General features: G+C 45.5%; 2 protein-coding genes across 7 annotated transcripts in view; one reads left to right on the forward strand and one right to left on the reverse strand.

Moving 5' to 3' along the window:
• spg11 (SPG11 vesicle trafficking associated, spatacsin) overlaps positions 1-3,286 on the reverse strand; it is a 205,971-nt gene extending 202,685 nt beyond the window's left edge. The window contains exon 1 of the mRNA XM_072278002.1: positions 2,958-3,286. Coding sequence (XP_072134103.1) covers positions 2,958-3,184 — 227 coding nt within the window. The 5' untranslated portion in view covers positions 3,185-3,286. The remainder of the gene's footprint in view (positions 1-2,957) is intronic.
• A 4,556-nt stretch (positions 3,287-7,842) lies between these two features.
• On the forward strand, positions 7,843-25,574 carry LOC140209662 (cytosolic iron-sulfur assembly component 2A-like). 6 transcript variants are annotated; one of them, XM_072278007.1, is made up of 5 exons: positions 7,843-8,047; positions 11,777-11,941; positions 19,688-19,737; positions 20,866-20,911; positions 24,965-25,574. In XM_072278007.1, the coding sequence occupies exons 1-5, from the start codon at positions 7,900-7,902 to the stop codon at positions 25,063-25,065; spliced, it is 510 nt and encodes a 169-aa protein (XP_072134108.1). In that variant the 5' UTR covers positions 7,843-7,899; the 3' UTR covers positions 25,066-25,574. The 6 variants fall into 6 exon arrangements, with proteins under 6 accessions (XP_072134108.1, XP_072134105.1, XP_072134109.1 ...); XM_072278004.1 differs by having other exon boundaries at positions 20,870-20,911; positions 24,965-25,573; XM_072278008.1 differs by having other exon boundaries at positions 7,843-8,023; positions 24,965-25,573.
• Positions 25,575-25,954: the final 380 nt, after the last annotated feature.

A 25,954-nucleotide genomic window follows, 5' to 3' on the forward strand; every position in this document is an offset into this window, starting at 1 on the left:
TTGTGTGGATGCGAACAAAAAATGCTACAGGATTGTGATACTCTCTCTATAAAAGCAGCTTCCAACACTGAGTTTACTTCACATTTCCACAGCATTTGGGCCCGCCATACTCTGTCGATTTATCACAATTGCCAAGTAGTAAAACCCTAGACATTCTCTTAAGCATATCCTTTTAAAACAAAATCTGTTCGTAACAACTTGCCCTTGAACTCTAACGAATCAAAGCTCCGAAGAAAGCTCAAGGTGGAGAAAAGCAGCCAGCCGCAGAGGGGTGTGGAACTGCGGGTAGTGACCAGAATGTGCTTAGTTAGCCATAAATACTTAAATAAATTAAGGCAGGAAGAGAAATAACAAGAAGTGGCATTATTTGGGGAATTGCCAAATATGTTATTGGCTGGTAAACATTGTACAGAGATTCATAACAACAAGAGATTCTGCAGAGGCTGGAAATCCAGAGTAATACACACAAAAAATACTGGCGAGGGCAGGGAGCATCTAGAGAGGGGTTGACACTGCAGGCTGGGACACATGAGTGATGATAAACCAGATTCTGGTATGGGCCTCTACTGTGGACTGAGAGTGGCAACAGGCAGGGAGAGAGGATTCATGGTTGGGAAAAGGGAGAGGGAGAGTGAAGCACCACAGAGACATTCTGAAATTATCAATAAGCCAAATGACCTTGCCTGGTGTCTCAGGGCTGGGTGTGTCTACACCCTCACCACCCTCTGCCCTGGCACTCCTTCTCTGCCACCTGTCCCACACCCCTATCACAGCACTCCACCCTCAACATTCTCAACATCTTTGAATTTACAAACTCACTGTCCGTTCCACATTGATAAATACAGTACTGTGCTAAAGTCTTAGGACCTTAGCTATATATACTGTATGCACTCAAGACTTTGGCATGGTATTTTATGTCCTGAAATTTGTCGTTTTGCGGCAGTACAAAGAAATACATTTAAAATTACTATAAGCTGCAATAAAAAATACAAAAAAAATGTAGTGCAAGAAGAGAGCAGAATGTTCATGGACTGTTCAGAAATCAGATGTCAGAGAGGATGAAGCTGTTTCTAAAACGCTGAGTGTGTGTTCAGGCCTCTGCACCTCCTGCCGGATGGTAGTAGTGGGAAGAGTGTTCTGGATGAAGGTGGTCCTTACTGATGGACACTGCCTCCTTGAGGCAATGCCTTCTGAAGACATTCTTGATGGTGGGGAGTCTAGTGCCCATGATGGAGCTGACTGAGTTTACATCCTTCTGCAGCTTTTTCCGATCCTGTGCAGCGGCCTCTCCACACCAGACGATGATGCAACCAGTCAGAATACTCTCCTTGGTACATCTGTAGAAATTTGCTAGTCTCTGCTGACATACCAAACCTCCTCGAACTCTGAATTAAATATAGCCACTGGCGTTCCTGCATTGTGACTGTTGGATCAGTGTGTTGGATAATGAATGGACATAAGGGATGGAGTTTAAGCTGGCATCTTGGCCATCAAAAACATTGTGGGCTGAATGGCCTGTCCCTGTGCTGTACTGCTCTAGGCAACAGATGCTAAAGGTCTGGACAGACATCAAGTGCAGTGTTGACTTTAGAGGTTAAAAGCAATTAAAAGACTTTAAGATATAAAAGGAGAAAGACAAATTCCTGGAGTAGTAGCACAGAATCAAAAAAAAAGGATGAGGCCATTCAACCCATCCAGTCCTCACACACCCATCAATCACAAAGAAGGCTTGGCAGTGGCTCTACTTGATGAAGAGCTTGAGGATATTTGGTACGTCACCATAGAGGCAGCATGGTGGGCGTAGTGATTAGCACATTGCTTTACAGTGCCATCCAGGTTCAATTCCCACCACTGTCAGTAAGGAGCTTGGACATTACTCCCACATTCCAAACACATGCAGGTTAGGGCTAGTGAATTGTGGGCATGCTACATTGGTGCTGGAAGTGTGGTGATACTTGTGGTAACCCAGCACGATCCTTGCTGATTTGATTTGGCATGAATAATGGTTTTCACTGTATGACTTGATGCACATTTGACTAATAAAGCACATCTTAAAAAAAAAACTAGTGGAATTTCTATAGGTGTGTGGTGGAGAGCATTCTGCCTGGCTGCATCGCAGATTGGCAAGGATTTCCCAATGCACAGGATTGCAGACAGCTGCAGAGGGTTGTAGACTCAGACAGCTTCATTACAGGTACAACCCTCATGTTCGGCACTGCTTTGTGGGCCGAAGGGCCTGTATTGTGCTGTAGGTTTTCTGTTTTCTAACCCCTCTCCTCCCCTCCATCAAGGACATCTTCTAGAGGTGGTATATAAAGGAGGTAGCATCCATCATTAAGGCCATTACTACCATCAAGCAGAAGGTACAGGAGACTGAAGGCCTGCCTTCAAATATCTGAATGGTCCAGGAAACTATACTTTATACTTCATTGTCGCCAAACAATTGATACTAGAACGTACAATCATCACAGTGATATCTGATTCTGTGCTTCCCGCTCCCTGGATTACAAATATTAAAAATAGTAAAAATTAGTGAATATTAAAAATTTAAATTATAAATCATAAATAGAAAACAGAAAAATGCAAAGTAAGATAGTGCAAAAAAACCCAGAGGCAGGACGAGATATTTGGATGGAACTATTACTATGAACACTACCTCGTTGTTCCTCTTTTAAGCTACTTATTTTTGCATGTCTTAAACTGCCACAAATTAACACATTTCACGGCATATTACCTGACACTAATTAATGTATTTTTTGTGAAGTAAGGATATAGTCCATGGAGCTGTGGCTCAGAACCAAACACAAATAAAAGGAATGAGACTATTCAGCCCTTCACGGCCATACACGCTCAGCCAAAGAGCTGACACTTGGACTACGATTCCCAGGATGCCGAGGGCGGCACTCAGGTGACACCGTCAGTCCCTGGACCCCGAGACCCGCTGCCTGCCGACTCACTCGGTGAATTTCCCCGTGGCAGCGGCCACCGTCCTCTGGCAGAAGCGGCCGGCGTCTTGACACAGGCCGGTGAAGCACAAACCACCTTCCGCCACCTCGCCCGGCCGCCAGAGCCCACATAGCGCCTGGTAACCGCAGACGGCTTTGGGCCGCGACAGGCCGCTAGCCTCCCTCCATTCCGGCGCGGCATCCAGCAGCACCTCCAGGACGCGACGCCCCGGTTCCATGGTCGCTGCCAGCCCCAGGTCGCGACTGTTTACCAAAGGCCGCGGGGCCCCCAAACCACGGAGCCCGCGCTGTGACTGACAATAACATTAGCCTGTCAAGCGTAAGGACTCGGAGACACTGTCGGTCAATAGACCAATCAAAGAACAGGGGGCGGGCTTGAAATCACGTTTTCTTGAGCCGGCAGGCTGAAGAAATCGAAATCAGTGCGGCGAGAATCTTCGATACCGCCATGTCCATTGCGCCTGGGTGAGCTTAGTTGAGCATCTTGGTTAGCATGTACCAACTGGGCCGAAGGGCCTGTGTCTAGGTTGTTTGATCTGCTGCTAAACAACTAATTTCATGACACAAACACAAGATATTTTGCAGAGCCTGGGTACCCAGACACAAAATGCTGGAGGAACTCAGCAGGTCAGGCAACGTCTATGGAAACGAATAACAGTCCACATTTCGCGCTGAGACCTTTCTTCAGGTCCAAATTTCATGACAGTTGTCAGTAATAGTATAACTGATTCTGACTTTTAAGTTTGCAATTCAACGATCAAATCAAGTTTATTGTCAAAGTACATAAATGTCACAACTATATACAACACTGTGATTCAATTTATAGCAGGCATTCACAGTAAATACAAGAAACACAATAGAATTAATGAAAGGCCACCCCAAACCAACGTGCAGAAGACAACAAACTGTGCAGATACAAAAATAAATTAATAATAATAGTGAGTAAGCAATAAATATTGAGTATATGAAGAGTCCTTCAAAGTGAGTCCACGGGTTGTGAGAACAGTTCAGTGATGTTGTGAGTAAAGTTATAGTCAATAGACAATAGGAGCAGGAGTAGGCCATTCGGCCCTTCGAGCCAGCACCGCTATTCACTGTGATCATAATTGATCATCCACTATCGTTATCCAATTCCTGCCTTATCCCCATAACCTTTGATTCCGCTATCTTTAAGAGCTCTATCCATCTCTTTTTTGAAAGCATCCAGGGACTTGGCCTCCACAGCCTTCTGGGGCAGAGCATTCCATATATCCACCACTCTCTGGGTGAAAAAGTTTTTCCTCAATTCCGCTCTAAATGGCCTACCCCTTATTCTTAAACTGTGGCCTATGGTTCTGGACTCACCCATCAGCGGGAACTTGCTTCCTGCCTCCAGCGTGTCCAATCCCTTAATAATCTTACATGTTTCAATAAGATCCCCTCTCATCCTTCTAAATTCCAGAGTATACAAGCCCAGTCGCTCCAATCTTTCCACATATGACAGTCCCGCCATCCCAGGAATTAACCTTGTGAACCTGCGCTGCAGTCCCTCAATAGCAAGAATGTCCTTCCTCAAATTTGGAGGCCAAAACACACAGTACTCCAGGTGTGGTCTCACCAGGGCCCTGTACAGCTGCAGAAGGACCTCTTTGCTCTTATACTCAACTCCCCTTGTTATGAAGGCCAGCATGCCATTAGCCTTCTTCACTGCCTGCTGTACTTGCATGTTTGCTTTCAGTGACTGATGTACAAGAACACTTAGATCTCGTTGTGCTTCCCCTTTTCCTAACTTGACTCCATTTAGATAATAATCTGCCTTCCCGTTCTTACCGTCAAAGTGGATAACCTCACATTTATCCACATTAAACTGCATCTGCCCACTCACCCAACCTGTCCAAGTCACCCTGAATTCTCATAACATCCTCCTCACATTTCACACTGCCACCCAGCTTTGTGTCATTGGCAAATTTGCTAATGTTACTTTTAATTCCCTCATCTAAATCATTAATATATATTGTAAACAGCTGCGGTCCCAGCACTGAACCCTGCGGTACCCCACTGGTCGCCGCCTGCCATTCCGAAAGGGACCCATTAATCACTCCAACAACAGGAATTCTGCAGATGCTGGAAATTCAAGCAACACACATCAAAGTTGCTGGTGAATGCAGCGGGCCAGGCAGCATCTCTAGGAAGAGTCCTGACGAAGGGTCTCGGCCTGAAACATCGACTGTACCTCTTCCTAGAGATGCTGCCTGGCCTGCTGCGTTCACCAGCAACTTTGATATGCGTTGCATTAATCGCTACTCTTTGTTTTCTGTCAGCCAGCCAATTTTCAATCCATGTCAGTACTCTGTTGAGTTGAGTGAATTTCAAAGTTAAAAATAAATTTATTATCTAAGTACGTGTACATCACCATATACAACCCTGAGATTCATTTTCTTGTGGGCATACACTGTAACTCCAAGAATCAATGAAAGGCTGCATCCAACGGGAAGAACAGGCCACCAAATCTACATTGACCACCAGGTTCACGCTGACCACTCCAAGTCACGTGGGCCACCAAATCACACAAACCATCAACTCTACAGTGACCATCAACGGTTCCGTTACTATCAGAGTATGTATGCAGTATACATCTCTGAGATTCACCTTCTCCAGATAGCTGTGAAACAAAAGAAAACCATGGCAGCTCCTCAAAGAAAAACACCAGCCCCTCCCGCACAAAAAATAAACAAATTGCGCAAACAGCAACATCAACCACCCCCACACAAAAAACTCAGGCAAATGGCAACAAGAACATCAAACCAACCCCGCCCCACACACACACAAAAACAAATTGTGCAAATGGCAAGAACATCAAACCCCTAAACCCGCCTCCAACACAAAAAAAAAGCTAATTGCACCAAATGGCAACAAGAAAGAAGGGGTGAAGGCACAGGGTATAAATGACATCAAACTGAATGAGTCCAGTCCAATCGATAAATCACAGAACTTTGGTAACAATCCCCAACAGCATTGAGGGAGAGAGAGAGACCACTCGAATGCAGAGGCAGAACAGCAAGCGATAGGCCGTCACACACAGACACCTTCCCACGGGAGCAGTGAGCAATAGGCCGTCACAAGTAACCATCTTCACCAATTCTGGATCATTAATTATTCTCCCCACTTTTCCATCAGATCCCAGCACCCACCTACACCACAGGGTGATTGACAGCAGCGTATTAACTGTCCGACCTGTATGTCTTTGGAACAGGGGAGGAAACCAGAGCACCCAGAGGAACCCTTCATGTTTACAAGGAAAGCATGCAAACTCCACAGTGACAGCACCTGAGGTCAGGATCCAACACAGGTCAGCAGAACTGGGAGGCAGCAGGGTTACTAGCTACTGCTGTTCTCTGTCGCAACACACAAAGCGCTGGAGGAACTCGACAGGTCAGGCAGCATCTATGGAAGGAAATGGATAGTCGATGAAAGGAAAGGGGAGGTAGCCAATATGTCACACTCTTTGCCACAAGTTGATCAGGTTGTCATGAAGGTGTGTGGTGTGTTCAGCTTCATTCATTGGGGCATTAAGTTCGAGAACCATGAGGTAACGTTGCAGCTCTTTAAAACCCCAGGTAGACCACACTTGGAATATTGTGTTCAGTTCTGGTCACATCATAGGAAGGATGTGGAGGCTTTAGAGAGGGTGCAGAGGAGATTCAACAGGATACTGCCTGGACTAGACAGCATGTCGTGTGAGGAAAGGTTGAGTGAACTAGGGCTTTTCTCTTTGGAGAGAAGGAGGATGTAAGGTGATTTGGTAGAGGTGTACAAGATGATAAGAGGCACAGATAGGGTGGACAGCCAAAGACTTTCCCGAGGCAGAAATTCACCGTTCAAGATTGTCCTGTACATAGGTACATGAAATAATTGTTACTCTGGATCTGATGCAGCACAAAAAAACTCCACAAAAGATAAAGAACACAATAACAATAAAAAAAACACAACCAACATCAACACATAAGATAGCTTATATCTGATTGTACGTCCATAAATTGACGCTAGGTTCAGAAATGGCTGATAATAGGGGGCATAATTTTAAAGATGTTTGGAAGAAAGTATTGGGTGATGTCAGAGGTCGGTATTTTGCGGAGACTGACGGGGAATGTGCTTCTAGAGGTGTTGGTTCAGGCAGATACATTAAGGACATCAAGGAGACTCAGATGGGATATGAATGATAGAAAAGTGGAGGCTATGTGGGAAGGAAGGGTTAGATTGATCTAGAGTAGGTTATAAATTCTGTGCTGTACACTTCTAAGTTTTTTTAAATGCTGGAGGAACTTAGCAGATAAGACAGCATCAATATTGGAAAAATGTAGATGCTGCCTGACCTGCTGAGTTGTGAGGGTTTGTGTGTGTGTGTGTGTGTGTGTGTGTGAGTGTGTGTGGTGTGTGTGTGTGTGTGTTTGTGTGTGAGTGTGTGTGTGTGTGTGTGTGTGTGTGTGTCTGTGTGAGTGTGTGTGAGTGTGTGTATTTGTGTGTGTGTTTGTGTGTGTGTGTGTATTTGTGTGTGTGCGTGTGTGTGAGTGTGTGTTTGTGTGTGTGTGTGTGTATTTGTGTGTGTTTCTGTGTGTGTGTGTGTGTGTGTGTTTATCTGTGTGTGTGTGTGTGTGTGTGTGTGTGTGTGTGTGTATGTGAGTGTGTGTGTGTGTGTTTATCTGTGTGTGTGTGTGTGTGTGTGTGTATGTGAGTGTGTGTGTGTGTGTGTTTATCTGTGTGTGTGTGTGTGTGTGTGTGTGTATGTGAGTGTGTGTGTGTTTATCTGTGTGTGTTTATCTGTGTGTGTGTGTGTGTGTGTGTGTGTGTGTGTGTGTGTGTTTTTGTCTGTGTGGGTACTCGATGTGTTAGGGCTGGCAGACCCGGAAGCGTGGCCATCCCTGTCCTGCAGCCGCGATTCCGTAATGGCTGAGGAATGGAGATAGTCTCTGGGCTCGCGTCCTATGCCCTGGCAAAGTTCCTCCTTCTTTCGCGGCTGTCGGTTAAAGAAGATGCGGAAAAAATCAGGAAAATGGAAGAGAAAACGCTAGAAGTCTATGGTGAGGATCCCAGCTCCCAACAAGGTTAGGGGGTTGGATTGCCGTAGCCACTGAAGTTATTGGAGAAAACTTCAGTTTATGTCATCCCAGCCTCTTAACCTTCAGATAATGCTGTTTCTTATTTATCTCAGTCACCCTCATGCAGGAGCGGGTCAAAGAGGAAAACGACGGTTTGAAGCGTTTACAGGCTCGGCATTTGGGAGCTGCACAGCCACTCCTATTTGGAACTACTGGATAGTAACACTGACATATTTCCTAAAATAGTGGTCGTAACTCGCCATTAATGATCGCCTTGTACGTATAACATTACAGCACAGTAAAAACCCTTCATCCTACGATGCTCTGCTTCTACATAGCCCGTTATTTTTCTGTCGTCTCTCAGTGTTTCTTAATGTACCTGCCTCTAACACGTCCCTCGCCGTGCATTCCACGCACGCGTCAAACATTTTTGAAATCCTCCCCCCCCCCCAACCTTTACTTTCCTCCAATCACCTTAAAATTATGCTCCTTGATATTAGCCATTTCCACCCTGCGGAGAAAAATGTCTGGCTGTACATTCTGCCAATGCCTCTGATCATCCTGTACACCTCTACCAAATCAATTCTCCTTCAGAGAAAAGTTCCAGCTCTCTCAACCTCTCCGCATAGGACATGCTCTCTAATCCCGGCAACATCCTGGAAAATCCTTTGCACCCTCTCTGAAGCCTCCACATTATTCATTTTTGAATAAGGACTCTCGCCATTTAGTACCTACTCCCGTCATATTACTACCATCAGAGAGGAGGTTCAGGAGCCAATAGGCACACACTCAATATTTTTAGAACAACTTCTTCCCCTCCAAAATCAGATTACTGAATGACCCATAAATACTCACCTTTTGCACTACACTCAGTGACCAGTGTACTGGGTACACCTGTACACCTGCTCGTTAATGCAAATACCTAATCGGCCAATCATGTGGCAGCAGCTCAGCCCACAAGAGCATATAGACATGGTCAAGAGGTTCAGTTGTTGTTCAGACCAAACATCAGAATGGGGAAGAAATGAGATCTAAGTGACTTTGACCATGGAATGATTGTTGATGCCAGATGTTGTGGTATGACTACCTTAGATCTGCTGGGATTTTCACACAGAACAGTCCCTAGAGTTTACAGAGAATGGTGCGAAATAACAAAAAAAACCACATTGCTGGCTCTGCTTTGATCCCCAGGCAGAGAGAACTAAGAGTCTGTGTTTATTTGAGCAAGGACTAATGTATGGAACACATGTGACATAATTCACAACCACCACGTTGTCAACCACTTGATCATTAAATAATATTTTAGAGATGCTTTCTTAAAAGGATCGCCATTGGAAATCTTGCTTGAGATGAGGTAAAAGTTGCAGAAATTATTTTGAATAGAACTCAAATACTTGATTTTGTGTAGCTACATTGAGCTGGTTTGATTTGAATCAGACTTTGCCCCACAAGGTTTATTAATCATTACTCCCGTGGATGATTAATGAACACATGGACTACAGGTGACATAATAAGAGTTGAGGTCAGACAACTACCTCTGCTGCTCCCATTGAGCGAACATCTCAATTCCATTTCCCATTCCCATTCCGACATGTCAGTCCATGGCCTCCTCTTGCAATTCCATCTGCTTGACCTCCAATCTGATGCTAAGAACATTGATTTCTCCTTCCAGTAAAAAAAAAACTCCCTCTCCCTTCCCTCTTCTTCCATTCCCCACTCTGGACCCTTACCTCTTTTCACCTGCCTGTCACCTCCCCCAGTATCCTCTCTTCCTTCCCTTTCTCCTGTGGTCCACTCTCCTCTCCTCTCAGATTCCCTCCTCTCCAGCCCTTTACCTTTTGCACCCACTTTGCTTCACCTATCACCTTCTTAGCTATCCTCTTCTCCCCCACCTTTTTATTCCGGTGTCTTGCCCCCTTCCTTTCCAGTCCTCTTGAAGGGGCTTGGCTTGAAACCTCAGCTGCTGAGTTCCTCCAGCACTTTGTGTGTGTTGCTTTGGATTTCCAGCGTCTGCAGAATATCTCATGTTTACCCCAGCAGTTATTGTGCATAAACTACTAAGTGTCTTTTGCTGCCGTTAAGTGAGCATATTTTCCCAAGATTGTTTTGTGCAGAGACCCTGAAACAACTTTGGGTATTTATTATTATTATATTTTTGTTTTTTGTATTTGGGCAGTTTGTTTACTCTTGCACCTTGGTTGTCTGTCTTTGTTGTGTGCAGTTTTATATTTCTTATGAATGCCCACAAGAAAATGAACCTCAGGGTCGTATATGGTGACGTACACTGTGGTGTACTCTATGGGTGTCCTTGAGCAAGGCACTTAATCACACATTGCTCTGCGGCAACACTGGTGCCAAGCTGTATGGGTCCTAATGCCCTTCCCTTGGACAACATTGGTGTCGTGGAGAGGGGAGACTTGCAGCATAGGCAACTGCTGGTCTTCCATACAACCTTGCCCAGGCCTGCGACCTGGAGAGTGAAGACTTCCCAGGCGCAGATCCATGGTCTCGCAAGACTAATGAATGCTTTTACTTTACTCTACGGAATTCAGAAGAATGGGGGGCGGAGGGTCTCATTTGAACCTATGGAATGTTGAAAGGCTTCGGTAGAGTGGATGTGGAAAAGGTGTTTCCTATGGTGGGGGAGCTAGGACCAGAGGGCACAGCCTCAGATTAGAGGGACAGAGATGAGGAATTTCTTTAGGCAGAGGGTGGTGAATCTGTGGAATGTGGTGCCATGGGAACTGTGGAGGCCGAGTCATTGGACTTTTTAGAAGCAGAGGTTGATGGGTTCTTGATTACTAAGGGAGTCGAAGTGGCAGTGTGGAGGATCAGAAGGATCTTGGGGTCTGAGTCCATAGGACACTCAAAGCTGCTGCGCAGGTTGACTCTGTGGTTAAGAAGGCATACGGTGTATTGGCCTTCATCAACCGTGGGATTGAGTTTAGGAGTCGAGAGGTAATGTTGCAGCTATATAGGACCCCGGTCAGACCCCACTTGGAGTACTGTGCTCAGTTCTGGTCACCTCACTACAGGAAAGATGTGGAAACCCTAGAAAGGGTGCAGACGAGATTTACAAGGATGTTGCCTGGATTGGGGAGCATGCTTTATGAGAATAGGTTGAGTGAACTCAGCCTTTTTTCCTTGGAGCGACGGAGGATGAGAGGTGACTTGAGAGAGGTGAATAAGATGATGAGAGGCATTGATCGTGTGGATAGTCAGAGGCTTTTTCCCAGGGCTGAAATGGGTAGTACGAGAGGGCACAGTTTTAAGGTGCTTAGAAGTAGGTACAGAGGAGATGTCAGGGGTAAATTTTTTATGCAGAGAGTGGTGAGTGTGTGGAATGGGCTGCCGGTGACAGTGGTGGAGGCGGATACGATAGGGTCTTTTAAGAGACTCCTGGACAGGTACATGGAGCTCAGAAAGATAGAGGGCTATGGTTAACCCTAGGTAATTTCTAAGGGGAGGACATGTTCAGCACAGCTTTGTGGGCTGAAGGGCCTGTATTGTGCTGTAGGTTTTTCTATGTTTCTATGTTACGGGGGAGAAGGCTGGGGATTGGATCAACGTGATGAAATGGCAAAGCAGAATTGATGGCTGAATGGCCTAATTCTGCCTTGATATCGTATAGTCTTTTCACACACACATATTAAACTTACTTTGAAATTTTGAACTTTGGTGTAAACCACAATAAAATTTATCAAAATCTATTTGTTTTCTCTTGCTCTTTTTCAGACATTATTCGTACAATTCGTGACCCAGAAAAGCCAAACACCCTGGAGGAGTTGGACGTGGTCACTGAAGAGTGTATCGATGTGAAATTACTCGCTGATGACGAATATCTCATCATTATTCGATTCACACCGACCGTCCCTCACTGCTCTTTAGCCACTCTGATTGGTGAGTTAGCAAATAATTTCGATTTCTCAGCGGTTTAGGAACAGCTCCTTGCCTCCCAACATCAGTGGCCCACGAACACCAGCTCATAGTTGGTTTTTTTCTTTGCATTATCCATTTTCAAGTTTAAGTTTATTGTCACTCAACCGTACACCGTGTATACAGCGAAACGAAGCATTGTTCCTCTGGGGCCAAGCTGCGAAACACAGTACATACAGTCACAACATGAGGTACATCTGCAGATGCTGGAAATTCAAGCAACACACATCAAAGTTGCTGGTGAACGCAGCAGGCCAGGCAGCATCTCTAGGAAGAGGTACAGTCGACGTTTCGGGCCGAGACCCTTCGTCAGGACTAACTGAAGGAAGAATTAGTAAGAGATTTGAAAGTGGGAGGGGGAGGGGGAGATCCAAAATGATAGAAGACAGGAGGGGGAGGGATGGAGCCAAGAGCTGGACAGGTGATTGACAAAAGGGGATACGAGAGGATCATGGGACAGGAGGCCCAGGGAGAAAGAAAAGGGGGAGGGGGGGGAAACCCAGAGGATGGGCAAGGGGAATAGTGAGAGGGACAGAGGGAGGAAAAGGAGAGAGAGAGAAAGAATGTGTGTATAAAAATAAATAACGGATGGGGTACGAGGGGGAGGTGGGGCATTAGTGGAAGTTTGAGAAGTCAATGTTCATGCCATCAAGTTGGAGGCTACCCGGACAGAATTTAAGGTGTTGTTCCTCCAACCTGAGTGTGGCTTCATCTTTACAGTAGATGAGGCCGTGGATAGACATATCAGAATGGGAATGGGATGTGGAATTAAAATGTGTGGCCACTGGGAGATCCTGCTTTCTCTGGCAGACAGAGCGTAGATGTTCAGCAAAACGATCTGCCAGTCTGCGTCGGGTCTTGCCAATATATGGAAGGCCACATCGGGAGCACCGGACGCAGTATATCACCCCAGCTGACTCACAGGTGAAGTGTCGCCTCACCTGGAAGGACTGTCTGGGGCATACATACATACAGTCACACACGGCGCATAGAGTTATGATCCAGCACCTACAGTCACAAAATAGTATTAGCACAAGTCCCTGCGTGGCATGGCCTGATGATTGACAGGTTGACAGAAAGTGTGAGGTGCACGTTTATGTGAGACAGTTTAGTGTCACTGACACTATTATCATAAAACAAGCAGTCGTATAAATGTGTGAAACAGCAGCAATAAAAGATTACAGTGACCAGCGCGGGATGAGGGTGTGTCTGAGTTGGGGCGTGTTGGGGGAGGGGGCGGCAGAGCATTCAGACAGGGTGTATGTGTGTGCTGGGTGACAGCCAGTCGAACAGCCTGGAGAGGGGAAAGAAGCTGTTACCAGCCTGATAATGCCAGTTCTGACACTGCAGTGCCTTCTGCAGGAATTCAAAGCGATTGTGGGAAGGATGGGAGGGGTCTCTGTTTATGCATTACTTCTGATATCCATCCAGAAGTGGGGGGGGGGGGAGACCCTGTAATTCTCATAATTTATAGTAATTGTACCTCTCTGCACTTTACTGCCACCACTAAACGACAAAATTGCCATCAAACAAGTTAGTGGTGAGAAATGCGATTTGGTGGTATCTATCACAGCATTGCAAAGTCCCAGAAGAAGAGAGAGAAAAGCACCTTGAGAAGGTCAGGCAGCATCTTCAGTGAGAGGAACTGAGTTAGTGTGTCAGGCTCTCTTTCTCCCTCCACAGATGCTGCCTGAGCTGCTGAGAGCTTCAGTATTTTCTGCTTTATTTCAGACTGTAAGACAAAAGAGCGTTCAGGCCATTCGGCCCACTGGCTCTGCTGCACCATTCTGTCATGGCTGGTTACTTTCCACCTCAATCCCATTCTCCTGCCTTCTGCCCACAACCTTCGACGGCCTGACTAATCAAAAACCCATCAGCCTCCGCTTTAAATATACCCAATGACAGTCATCTGTGCCAACGAATTCCACATATTCACCACCCTCTGGCTAAAGAAATTCCTCCTCATCTCCATTCTAAAGGGACGTCCTTCGATTCTGAGGCTGTGCCCTCTGGTCCTAGACTCTCCCGCTATTAAAAACATCCTCTCCACGTCCATGCTGTCTAGGCCAGCTATTCCCAATCTGGGGTCCAAGGACCCCTTGCTTAATGGTATTGGAAACATGGCATAACAAGGGTTGGGAACCCCTGATCTAGGCTTTTAAATATTCAGTAGATTTATTGTCAAAGTACATGTGTTACCATATGCTATCTTGAGATTCATTTAATTGCGGGCATTCACAGCAGAGCAAAGGGATACATAGAATTTATGAAAAGCTATACATAAACAGGGTTAGGGTGGAGATACGTCTCTACCAAAGGAGACAAAAGGCACTTCTTTCTCTGCTACCCTGTAGGTCACCCTTGGGCAAGGTGTGGCACCTGCTCAGCCCCTGATCAGGGTCACTTGAAGCCATGGGAGCAGGTGGTGATGGTCGTATGAGCAGTTGGTGCATATCACAACTCCTGGCAAGCGACCACTGACACCAGGCAGACAATCTCTGAAGAGAATTGATGACAGCTGGGGTCACCTGTCTTATAAAGACACTGCCCAGGAGAAGGCAATGGCAGACCACTTCTCTAGAGACATTTGCCAAGGACAGTCATGGTCATGGAAAGACCATGATCGCCCACATCATGTGACACGACACATCATGATGATGTTCCTCCAGCATTTTGCGTGTGTTGCTGGGCAAACAACCAGTGTGTTTTGTCAATGGGTTCTGCCTCTTATCATCGTACTCAGTCAAGTCACCTCTCATTCTCCTTCGCTGCAAAGAGAGAAGCACCATCTCATTTATCCTATCCTCAATCCTCATGTTCTAACACACCCCACTCTGTTTTTGATTATTGTGTTCTTTATCTTACTGCGTTTTTTTTGTGTTGCATCGGATCCAGAATAAACAATTACGTTGTTCTCCTTTACACTTGTGTACTGGGAACGAAATGTATGGTAATATCAAAACAGCAGGATACTCCCAACTGCCAATTGTACATCGATAACCAAGAGGTTGAACAAAAGACCAGTTTTAATTACCTTGGTAATTTTATATCACAAGATGCCAGAAGTAAAGTAGAAATAAAAAGCAGAATTGCCATTGCCAAAACCAACTTCCAAAAAACGAAACCCATTTTTACCAACAGACACATTTCTATGACAACAAGGCTACTAAAATATTACATCTGGTCAATCTTGCTGTATGCTTCCGAAACATGGGCTATAACACCATAACTCCAAAAAAACTTAGAAGCAACAGAAACATGGTTTCTTAGAAGAATGCTGAAAATATCATATAGAGATAGGGTGACTAATGAGAGAGTTCTCCAACGTGCCCATACAAAAAGTTCTTTAATGAGAACATTAAATGAGAGGAAACTTAAATTCCTGGGCCATGTCATCAGAAGGGGAGAAATAGAATGCCTAACATTACAAGGCCGTATGCCTGGGAAATGAGGAAGAGGAAGGCAAAGAAGAAAATATATGGACACTGTGAAAGAACTAACAGATCTAAGTGTGCGAGATATCATTGACGCTGCGAGGGATCATTTGATGTGGAGAGCCATGATCGCTCAAGCGGGTAGCGCGAAAGGCACACGAAGAAGAAGACTGGAAATAACATTAAACAATCTTGAATTTTGAAACTGCATCTAATTTCTTATTATCTGGAGAAAATAATCAGTGATGCAATGTAAATTGTGTGATGCTGTAAGGGTTGGATCAATCTACTGTCGTGCTTTGGCAGGTCACTTCAGAGGGCAACTGAGACTGAATCACCCTACAGCCCAGACAAGCCCAGATCTGGATGAGACATCAGTAGTCGTTTCAGTTCTTTATTACATTTGATGAGCCTTTTTTACTGAGAGAAAAGTACATTTGTTTGGAAGCTGAATACTGATTTTCAGTGGACTTGTGTAGACTGAATATAATGTGACCACTATTTTGTCCTACATGACGAGTTCTCACTCTGAGAGAGTGGCTTATTGTCCCGCAGGAGAAAGGAAGTTACCAGCCAGAGAGCCCCATGCCGTGTATTAGTGTGCTGACTCTACTAAAGAGGTGATAGTTCCACTTGGCCAAGGTTGTTAAACACGTACCCATCCTAATGAAAAAAATCTGTCTCTTTATCTCTTACCTCACTGCATCTGTTTCTCTATCCCCCCTCTCACACACACACAAAATCTCACCCCTTTCTCTTACACACGATATTCTCTCTCTCTATTTCGCTGTCTCCTGCTCTCTCTCTTTCCCTGTATCTTTCTTCCCCCACCCTCTCTCTCACAGTCTCACCCCTCTCTTACATGCATGATCCCCTCTCTTTCCCTTTCTGTCTTACAAAGTCTCACCCCTCTCTGACATACATGATGCGCTTGCTCTCTCTCGCTCTCTTTACTCCCCTCTCTCTTACACTCTTACCCCTCTCTTACATGCACAACTCATCTCTCTCTTTCCATCTCTCTATCACAATGTCTCACCCCTCTCTGACACAGATGATGCACTTGCTCTCTCTCTCACTCACATTCTCACCCCTCTCTTACATGCACGAACCTCTCTCTCTCTCACACGCAAGGTCTCACCCCTCTCTGACACACATGATGTTCGTTCTCGTTCTCTCTCTCTCTCTCTCTCTCTCTCTCTCTCTCTCTCTCTCTCTCTCTCTCTCTCTCTCAGTTCTCTCATCTGTGTTCCAAAGGTTTCAGGCTTGCAGGGAGAAAATAGTATGAAAGTAAAAAGAAGATGAAAAATTAGAGAAATTTATACCAAAGATGTAAAATAGAAGTTATTGTGTCTCCTTAGACTGTCCAAAGGTATATTATATCGGACAATTAGAGACAATCTCCTCGTATGTCAAAGGCTTTTCTGTTCTCTTCCCCCCCCGGTTTCCTCTAGCCCAAACACTGCAAGTGTCCAGCTGTTGCCAGGGCGACTTGCTGACCCTTACCGAAATCCTCACAAAGCTGATTAACAAGGATGCCGTTTGAATTCTCTGCGGCATTAGCGCCACAGTATTGTTGCCCTGCTCCGAGCTGGTGATGGTAGCGCTCCAGTCTCATTTGTTTTGTAAGATTCTGACCCCCTTTAGTCGGAGTTAACCTCGCTTTGATTCTGTAGTCAGAGCCGTTACTCTTTGCTCAACAAAATGCACGTCTAGATCCTGGGGACTGTGCTTCCTGTTTCATCCCTGGCAGCAGGTTATGACCCCAGCTAAACATTTTTAAAAAAATAATTGTCTTGGGTCAAAGGTCCTTGAATTAAGTTTCTTGTTAAGATTTGAAAGCTTTTTCACACAGTTGACCATCAAAGGTTTTCTTCCCCTGAATAATCTATTGATTAAACCAATTAGTTGTTACCAAGGCATGGGAACCAAGAAACAACAGAATGCTTGGATTTATAGTGAGTGTTTTATGGTATGGGACAACTCAAAGTGAGGAACTTTTTGAAGTCACCGCTACAGTTTAGGAAGTTCACCAGCCAATCTGTGGATGCAAGATCCCACAAACATAAGACTCTAATAAGCAGCAGTATTAATTGAGGGGTAAATATTTACCAGCACCAGAAGAGAACTGCAATGATTCTTTACAAAAGAGTGCTTTAGAATCTTTTATGCCCGGCTGCAAGAACAGACACAGTTCGTGTTTAACATCTCACCCAAAGGAAAGCACCTCCAACGAGACTGGCAGAGGAACACACAAACTGGAGCAGCAACTCAGCAGGTCAGGCAGCATCCCTGGAGGGGAATAAATAGTCAACACTTCGGGCTGAGGCCCTTCCCAATCCTGACTCAGGGTCTCGGCCGGAATTAGCAACTGTTCATTCCCCTACATAGGTGCTGCCTGACCTGCTGAGTTCATCCAGCATTTTGTGTGTGTGTTGCTCTGGATTTCCAGCAACTGCAGAATTTATGACTTACTACCGGAAGAGGGCTAAGCTGGCTGTTTGCCAAGGGAATGGATGCTTTGACCATTGAGCACGTTTACAAAGAGCGCACCACAAGAAAGCTGTATCCATCATTCAGGCCCCCCACCACCGAGGCCATGCTCACATCTCGCTGCTAACATCAGGAAGGAGGTACAGCAGCCTTAGGCCCCACACCACCAGGTTGAGGAGCAGTTATTGCCCCTCAAACCATCAGGCTCCTGAACTAGCGTGGATAACTTCACTCACCTCAACATAGTTAGCATTCCTCGGCCCAGCACGTAACTGAAATTACAATGAAAGTGCAGTAGTGCCTCTACTTCCTTAAAAACTTGTGAAGATTTGGCATGACATCTAAAACTTTATAGATGTGTTGTTGAAAGTATATTTACTGGTTGCCTCACGGCTTGGTGTGGAAACACCAATGCCCTTGAACAGAAAATCCTACAAAAAGCAGTGGATACAGCCCAGTCCATCACAGGGTAAAACCCTCCCCACAACTGAGCACATCTACACGGAGTGCTGTCGCAGGAAAGCAGCCTCCATCTTCACGGACCCCCACCACCCAGGACATGCTCTCTTCACGTTGCTGCCATCGGGAAGAAGGTACAGGAGCCTCAGAACTCACACCATCAGGTTCAGGAACAGTTATTACCCCTCCACTCTCCTTCTGGCAATGCAGCACTCCCCGGGCTCTGTGCTGGCTCTGTCAGGCTGGCAATACAGTTCTGTTTAAAGATGGATAAAGTTGAGGGAGGAATGTTCGGCAGGGCACTGGGTTGCATTTTAACCTTAGGGGCTCAGCAAGGATCCACAGAACGTGGGGCTGAAATTCTCAAAAGCTCTAACTATGCAAGGGTTCAAGGCAAATTTAGCCAAAACTTTGTCTTTCATCCTGTTAAGCCCAAGTCTTCAAACTCGGCCTCAATCACCAATCTTACCCAAAAGTGGGAAATGGAAAGCTGCACTTTTAACCTGGTGGGTGGGATTTTAAAATCCTAACTCAATTCTTCATGGGAAGCAGCACCTCTGAACAAGCTTCCACGCTCAGTCAGTTCTGCTAACCTAGATGGATGTCATTGATATTAACACTGGGTAGCACACTCCGACTAACCCCACCAGAACTGTGTATGACCTTCAGGTGAGAATGGGACCACCCCAGCCATCAAAGAGCTTGCCCGCAGAGCTCTGAAGATATTCAATCCCTTTGGGACTGCACTTCAATAAACAGTAAAAACATTTCAAACAATGAAAGAAATGGCAAAGAAAGGAAAAGATTAGCTTTATTTGTCACGTGCTCAAAGTTGTATATGTCACCAGACACTACCCTGAGATTCACTCTCTTGCAGACGTCACAGTAGAACAAAGAAATACAATTGAATCAGTGAAAAACTACACACAGAGGCTGACAAACAACCAGTGTGAAAAAGAAGACAAATTGTGCAAATATAAACAATCAAACATTTAATTCATCAATCAATTAATTAATTAATACTGAGAACAAGTTTTAGAGTCCTTGAAAGTGAGTCTGTAGGTTGTGGAATCAGTTCAGAGTTGAGGTGAGTGAAGTTATCCACACTGGTTCAGGAGCCTGATGGTTAAAAGGTAATAACTGTACATTTAAACATATAGTGAAATGCATCAACAGCCAACACAGCCCAACAGTTGTGTTGAGAAGCCCGCAAGTGTCACAGGCACCAACATAGCGTGCCCGCAACTCATAGCCCTAACCTCTGTGCAGAGTGTTGCTTGATTTAATACAAAGTAGGTTTATGCAATTCTTTTCTCCTTACACGAAGGTCTCTGTCTACGGGTCAAGTTACAACGATGTTTACCTTTTAAACACAAGGTAAGTGGATTGTTGACTCCTCCATTTTTTATTATGATTGACCCTTGGTAATTCAGATTGTAAATGTGGTTTTGATCATTCCTCTATACCTTTCAACGCCTTACAACTCAAACTCACACAGTGCTGTTTGACTTCCCTTTAAGATTAGGCCATCCTCACTGTGGAGGAGCAACAGCATATATTCCATCTGGGTAGCCTCCAACCTGAAGGCGTGAATATTGATCTCACCTTCTGGTTAAAAAAAAATTCCCTCCCCCTCCATTCTTTTTCTGTTCCTCACTCTGGACTCAACCTCTTCTTAGCTGCCTATCACCTCTCCCTGGGTCCCGTCCTCCTTCCCTTTTCTCCTGTGCTCCACTCTCCTCGCCAGCCCTTGACCTTTCCCACCCACCTGGCTTTCACTGATCACCTTCCCCCACCCCCCACCTTTTTATTCTGGCTCCCTCCCCCTTCCTTTCCCATGCTGAACTTCTTCATGTGGGTCTCGGCCCACAACACAAACTCATGCAGAGCAAATCATAGTTTGTTTGTTTATTGATTTATTCAATGATACAGCAGCAGAACAGACCCAGTGAGTCACCTGTTTAACCCGAGCCTAATCACAATGAGCGACTAACCTGCTAACCCGTACGTCTTTGGACTGTGGGATGAAACCCGAGCACCCAGAAGAAACACAGGAAGTCATCCGGGGGAACATACAAGCTCCTGACAGACAGTGGCAGGATTTGAACTCTGATCTCAGATGCCGCGAGCTGTAATAGCGCCACGCTAATCGTGGGAATTTGGGGTTATCGATGAACCCAAGCAATATCACAATTAGAGATTAAGAAGGCAAAGAGAAGTCAAGTGTACAGTGAATGGAAGGCATAGGGCAGTTCTCTATAAAGTGTTCAGTAGTCTAGGAGCATAACTATAATGGGGAGGGGGTGGGGAGATGCGTCACCTTCATTGGCTGTTTTTGGCTTCAACTGTGATTTCTTTAAAAAAATGTTGTTTGAAATGTTCTGCGGCATTAACTCAACTTGGCTCTGTGAGGGTGCTGCCTGACAGAGATATTTCTATCATTTTCTGTCTTTTTCACACATTCCCAGTGTCTGTGGTCTGATTGACGGCTGTGTTGTTTTACAGTTAGAGATCTACATTGCTGAGGGGTCTCACACCACCGAGGAAGATAGTAAGTATGTTTTAATTAGCCTCTGCAGGGTTTGAGTTTTATCAGTGAATGCCAATCCCGATCCCTCCTCACACCGATAAAACCTGGTATTCATTAACACAGTTAATGTATTCCCCCCACAGCAGAAGTATGAATATTTTATGCATCCTTCAAATATAACATTCTCCTGTCAGAGATGTATAATATTTTAAAGATCTATCACATTACAACTCCCTTTTAAGTACTCAGGATTAAAGGTGGGGAAGATTATCATATGTAACAGCCTGATACTACTGGAAACACCAATACCCCATGAAAAAAGCCTGCAAAAAGTAGTAGATACAGCCCAGTCCACCATGAGTAAAGCCCTCCCAACCACTGAGGACATCTACAAGGAGTGCTGTCGCAAGAAAGCAGCATCCATCATCGAGGACCCCCACCCCCCAGGTCATGCTCTCTTTTTGCTGCTGCCAGCAGGCAGGAGGTGCAAGAACCTTTGGTTCCACACCACCAGGTTCAGGAATAGTTATTACCCCTCAAACATCAGGTTCCACACCACCAGGTTCAGGAACAGTTATTACCCCACAACCATCAGGTCCCAAACCACCAGGTTCAGGAACAGTTATTACCCCTCAACCATCAGGTCCCACACCACCAGGTTCAGGAACAGTTATTACCCCTCAACCATCAGGTCCCACACCACCAGGTTCAGGAACAGTTATTACCCCTCAACCATCAGGTCCTACACCACCAGGTTCAGGAACAGTTATTACCCTACAACCATCAGGTCCCACACCACCAGGTTCAGGAACAGTTATTACCCCTCAACCATCAGCTCCCACACCACCAGGTTCAGGAACGGTTATTACCCCTCAACCATCAGGTCCCACACCACCAGGTTCAGGAACAGTTATTACCCCTCAACCATCAGGTTCCACACCACCAGGTTCAGGAACAGTTATTACCCCTCAACCATCAGCTCCCACACCACCAGGTTCAGGAACAGTTATTACCCTACAATCATCAGGTCCCACACCACCAGGTTCAGGAACAGTTATTATCCCTCAACCATCAGGTCCCACACCACCAGGTTCAGGAACAGTTATTACCCCTCAACCATCAGGTCCCACACCACCAGGTTCAGGAACAGTTATTACTCTACAACCATCAGGTCCCACACCACCAGGTTCAGGAACAGTTATTACCCTACAACCATCAGGTCCCACACCACCAGGTTCAGGAACAGTTATTACCCTACAACCATCAGGTCCCACACCACCAGGTTCAGGAACAGTTATTACCCCTCAACCATCAGGTCCCACACCACCAGGTTCAGGAACAGTTATTACCCCTCAACCATCAGGTCCCACACCACCAGGTTCAGGAACAGTTATTACCCCTCAACCATCAGGTCCCACACCACCAGGTTTAGGAACAGTTTTTACCCCTGAAACATCAGGTTCCACACCACCAGGTTCAGGAACAGTTATTACCCCTCAACCATCAGCTCCCACACCACCAGGTTCAGGAACAGTTATTACCCTTCAACCATCAGGTCCCACACCACCAGGTTCAGGAACAGTTATTACCCCTCAACCATCAGGCCCCACACCACCAGGTTCAGGAACAGATATTACCCCTCAACCATCAGGCTCCTGAACCAGAGGGGATAACTTCACTCACCTCAACACTGAGCTAATTTCACACCCAGTGGACTCACTTTTGAGGTCTGTTTACAGCTCATGTTCTCAATATTATTTATTACTTTTTATTGTATTTAGTTTGTCTTCCTTTACACACTGATTGTTTGTCAGTTTTTGATTGTATGCAGTTTTTCACTGATTCTGATATACTTGTTTGTATCTACAGTGAATGCCCACCGAACAAAATGAATCTCAGGGTTGTAGATGGTGACATACACGTACTTTGATAATAAATTTACTTTGAACTTTGTTAAACCATAGTCATCTTGTATTTGTGTCATCCTGAAAATTCAAAGGCAGAAAAATAGAAATAAACTGCCAAATAAGAAACTTGCACAGAATGGTTGTAGCAGTCAAAGAGACAATTCAGCCCACCTAATCTGTGCTGGTTTACTTCTTCCCTTCTCCCCCTTCCTTTCCAGACCTGACGAAGGGTCTCAGCCTGAAACGTCGACTGTTAAATTCCCCTCCGTAGATGCTGCCTGACCTGCTGAGTTCCTCCAGCACTTTGTGTTTGTGTCCATAAGATCATAAGAGACAGGAGCAGAAGTATGCCATTCGGCCCATTGAGTCTGCTCTGCCATTCAATCATGGGCTGATCCAGTTCTTCCAGTCATCCCCACTCCCCTGCCTTCTCCTCATACCCTTTGATGCCCTGACTAATCAAGAACCTATCTATCTCTGCCTTAAATGCACCCAATGACTTGGCCTCCACAGCCGCTCGTGGCAACAAATTCCACAGATTTACCACCCTCTGACTGAAGTAATTTCTTCACATCTCTGTGCTAAATGGACATCCTTCAATCCTGAAGTTGTGCCCTCTTGTCCTAGACTCCCCTACCATGGGAAATAGCTGTGCCATATCTAATCTGTTCAGGCCTTTTGACGTTCTGAATCTTTGTTATTCTCTGTCAACAGAATCTCCTTCTGTTTAACCCAGTTTTAATTACATTTTGTGTCACCTTGGTTATAGTTTTTGTGCTGACACATATGCCTTTTATTTATAACATTTACCTTTTCATCTGCATTTTGCCTTAAAAACCTATTGTTCTACAGTTCGCGGGAGGGCAAAAGGGGGCAAGAGATCCCGGGTAGACAAGGTAAAGGAGAACCCTAAAAGATTCTGTTAGGTACAATGGGACTATATCAGGAAGGCACCTTGGTCAGCTTGGATGAGTTGGGCTGAATGGCCTGCATCCATGCTGTATGATTCTCATAAAGCTGTGCATTCCGCCTGGCGTTAACCATGTGGAACCCAGACAGACAGGAAAACAGATTATTATCTGAATGGTGGCCGATTATGAAAAGGGGAGGTGCAACGAGACCTGGGTGTCATTGTACACCAGTCATTGAAAGTGGGCATGCAGGTACAGCAGGCGGTGAAAAAGGCGAATGGAATGCTGGCATTTATAGCAAGAGGATTTGAGTACAGGAGCAGGGAGGTACTACTGCAGTTGTACAAGGCCTTGGTGAGACCACACCTGGAGTATTGTGTGCAGTTTTGGTCCCCTAATCTGAGGAAAGACATCCTTGCCATAGAGGGAGTACAAAGAAGGTTCACCAGATTGATTCCTGGGATGGCAGGACTTTCATATGATGAAAGACTGGATGAACTAGGCTTATACTCGTTGGCATTTAGAAGATTGAGGGGGGATCTGATGTTGGGGAAGTCCAGAACGAGGGGTCACAGTTTGAGGATAAAGGGGAAGCCTTTTAGGACCGAGATGAGGAAAAACTTCTTCACATAGAGAGTGGTGAATCTGTGGAATTCTCTGCCACAGGGAACAGTTGAGGCCAGTTCATTGGCTATATTTAAGAGGGAGTTAGATATGGCCCTTGTGGCTACAGGGATCAGGGGGTATGGAGGGAAGGCAGGTACAGGGTTCTGAGTTGGATGATCAGCCATGATCATACTGAATGGCAGTGCAGGCTCGAAGGGCCGAAGGGCCTACTCCTGCACCTATTTTCTATGTTTCTATGTTGAGAGACTAATTTACCAGGATTCATGGTCAAGATTTAGTTACTTGTTTCATTTAGAGATACAGCACACTAACAGGCCCTTCTGACCCAGTGAGCCTGCATCACTCAGTTACACCCCCTGGCCAATTAACCTACTAAGCCGTACGTCTTTGGAATGTGGGAGGAAAGCTGAGCACCCGGAGGAAACCCCTGCGATCATGGGGAGAAAGTATAAACTCCTTGACACTGGGTTGCTGGAGCTGTAGCTGCAATAGCGTTACACTAACTGCTATGGTATTCTGCCCCCCCCCCCAAAGCTGTGCCAAACATTCTGCTTCCAAAGCACTTAGTATTGCTGTGTGCCGTTGCGATTATCCACTGCTGAGTCTCCCTCCTTTCTTCCTTTGGTTAGTTAACAAGCAGATCAACGATAAGGAACGTGTGGCAGCAGCTATGGAGAACCCAAATTTGCGGGAGATTGTGGAGCAGTGCGTTGTGGAGCCCGATGACTAACGACCCCCGGGCCTGCAGGAGATGGGACTCTGGCACCAGGACTGCCTGTCTGAAATAGGACACGCAGGGATCGCCTCCACTCTGTGCAATGAACAATAATAATAATGCGGTGGCAATCATTTATAGAAACACACCCTTGTTGTATATGCTGAGATTACTCTGTTACTTCTATCGTTTTACGCTGAGAATTTCGCTCTGAACAAGAGTCTTTTTAATATATCGTCACAGGACTTGAAGCATGAAAAAATAACCAGCAGTACTTCAGAATTTTACTCTGAATTGCTTTAGTATCCAATTGTTAAAACATTATTCTTAAGGAGAGCACAAAAGATAACACTGAGGAATGGTGACTACTGATCCCAATTGTGGTGGTCCCTGTCTGTGAGAGAGGGAAGGTATCTGTGGAAACTGAAAAAGATCAGAATTGTTGTATACATGCAATTCCTGTACTGTGATTTTTGAAAAATAAAATGTGTTCCTTGTATGAAGCAGACAACATCTGTAATCTTGTGCAAGCAAGCGGCTCTCTTAGAGCTGTCTGCCCCTCCATTTCTGGCTCTTGCTCACCCCAGTGCAGCCCGCTCTTTCACTTGACTCTGGGATGGACCCCCCCAGATCTCTGACCTCTCTACTTCTCCATCATTCGTCCATCTCGATGTGTCCTAGCCTGGCTTTTCGTTTCTGACTTGACTCTGCAAGACGTAAGCATCGAGTCAGAAGTTGGCTTTTCACACACGGAGCGGTGGGTGTGTGAAAATGCCCTGCCGGGGGTGGTGGTAAGGGCCGATATATTGGAGGCATTTAAGAGATTCTTAGATTGGGATATGGATGAAAGAAAGCTGGAGGGTTACACGAGAGGGAAGAGTTAGATTGATCTTAGGTTAGTTAA

The sequence above is a fragment of the Mobula birostris genome, chromosome 14 (genome assembly GCF_030028105.1).
Source record: "Mobula birostris isolate sMobBir1 chromosome 14, sMobBir1.hap1, whole genome shotgun sequence".
NCBI classification, from domain to species: Eukaryota; Metazoa; Chordata; class Chondrichthyes; order Myliobatiformes; family Myliobatidae; genus Mobula; species Mobula birostris.

What these genes read in the sequence shown, in the direction of transcription:
- LOC140209662 (XM_072278004.1), top strand. Translation starts at nt 7,900, where the DNA reads ATGGAGATAGTCTCTGGGCTCGCGTCCTATGCCCTGGCAAAGTTCCTC. An exon ending in GTTTACCTTTTAAACACAAG is followed by an intron (nt 19,738 to 20,869) that starts GTAAGTGGATTG and finishes TTTTACAGTTAG; the next exon opens with AGATCTACATTGCTGAGGGG. An exon ending in TCACACCACCGAGGAAGATA is followed by an intron (nt 20,912 to 24,964) that starts GTAAGTATGTTT and finishes TCCTTTGGTTAG; the next exon opens with TTAACAAGCAGATCAACGAT.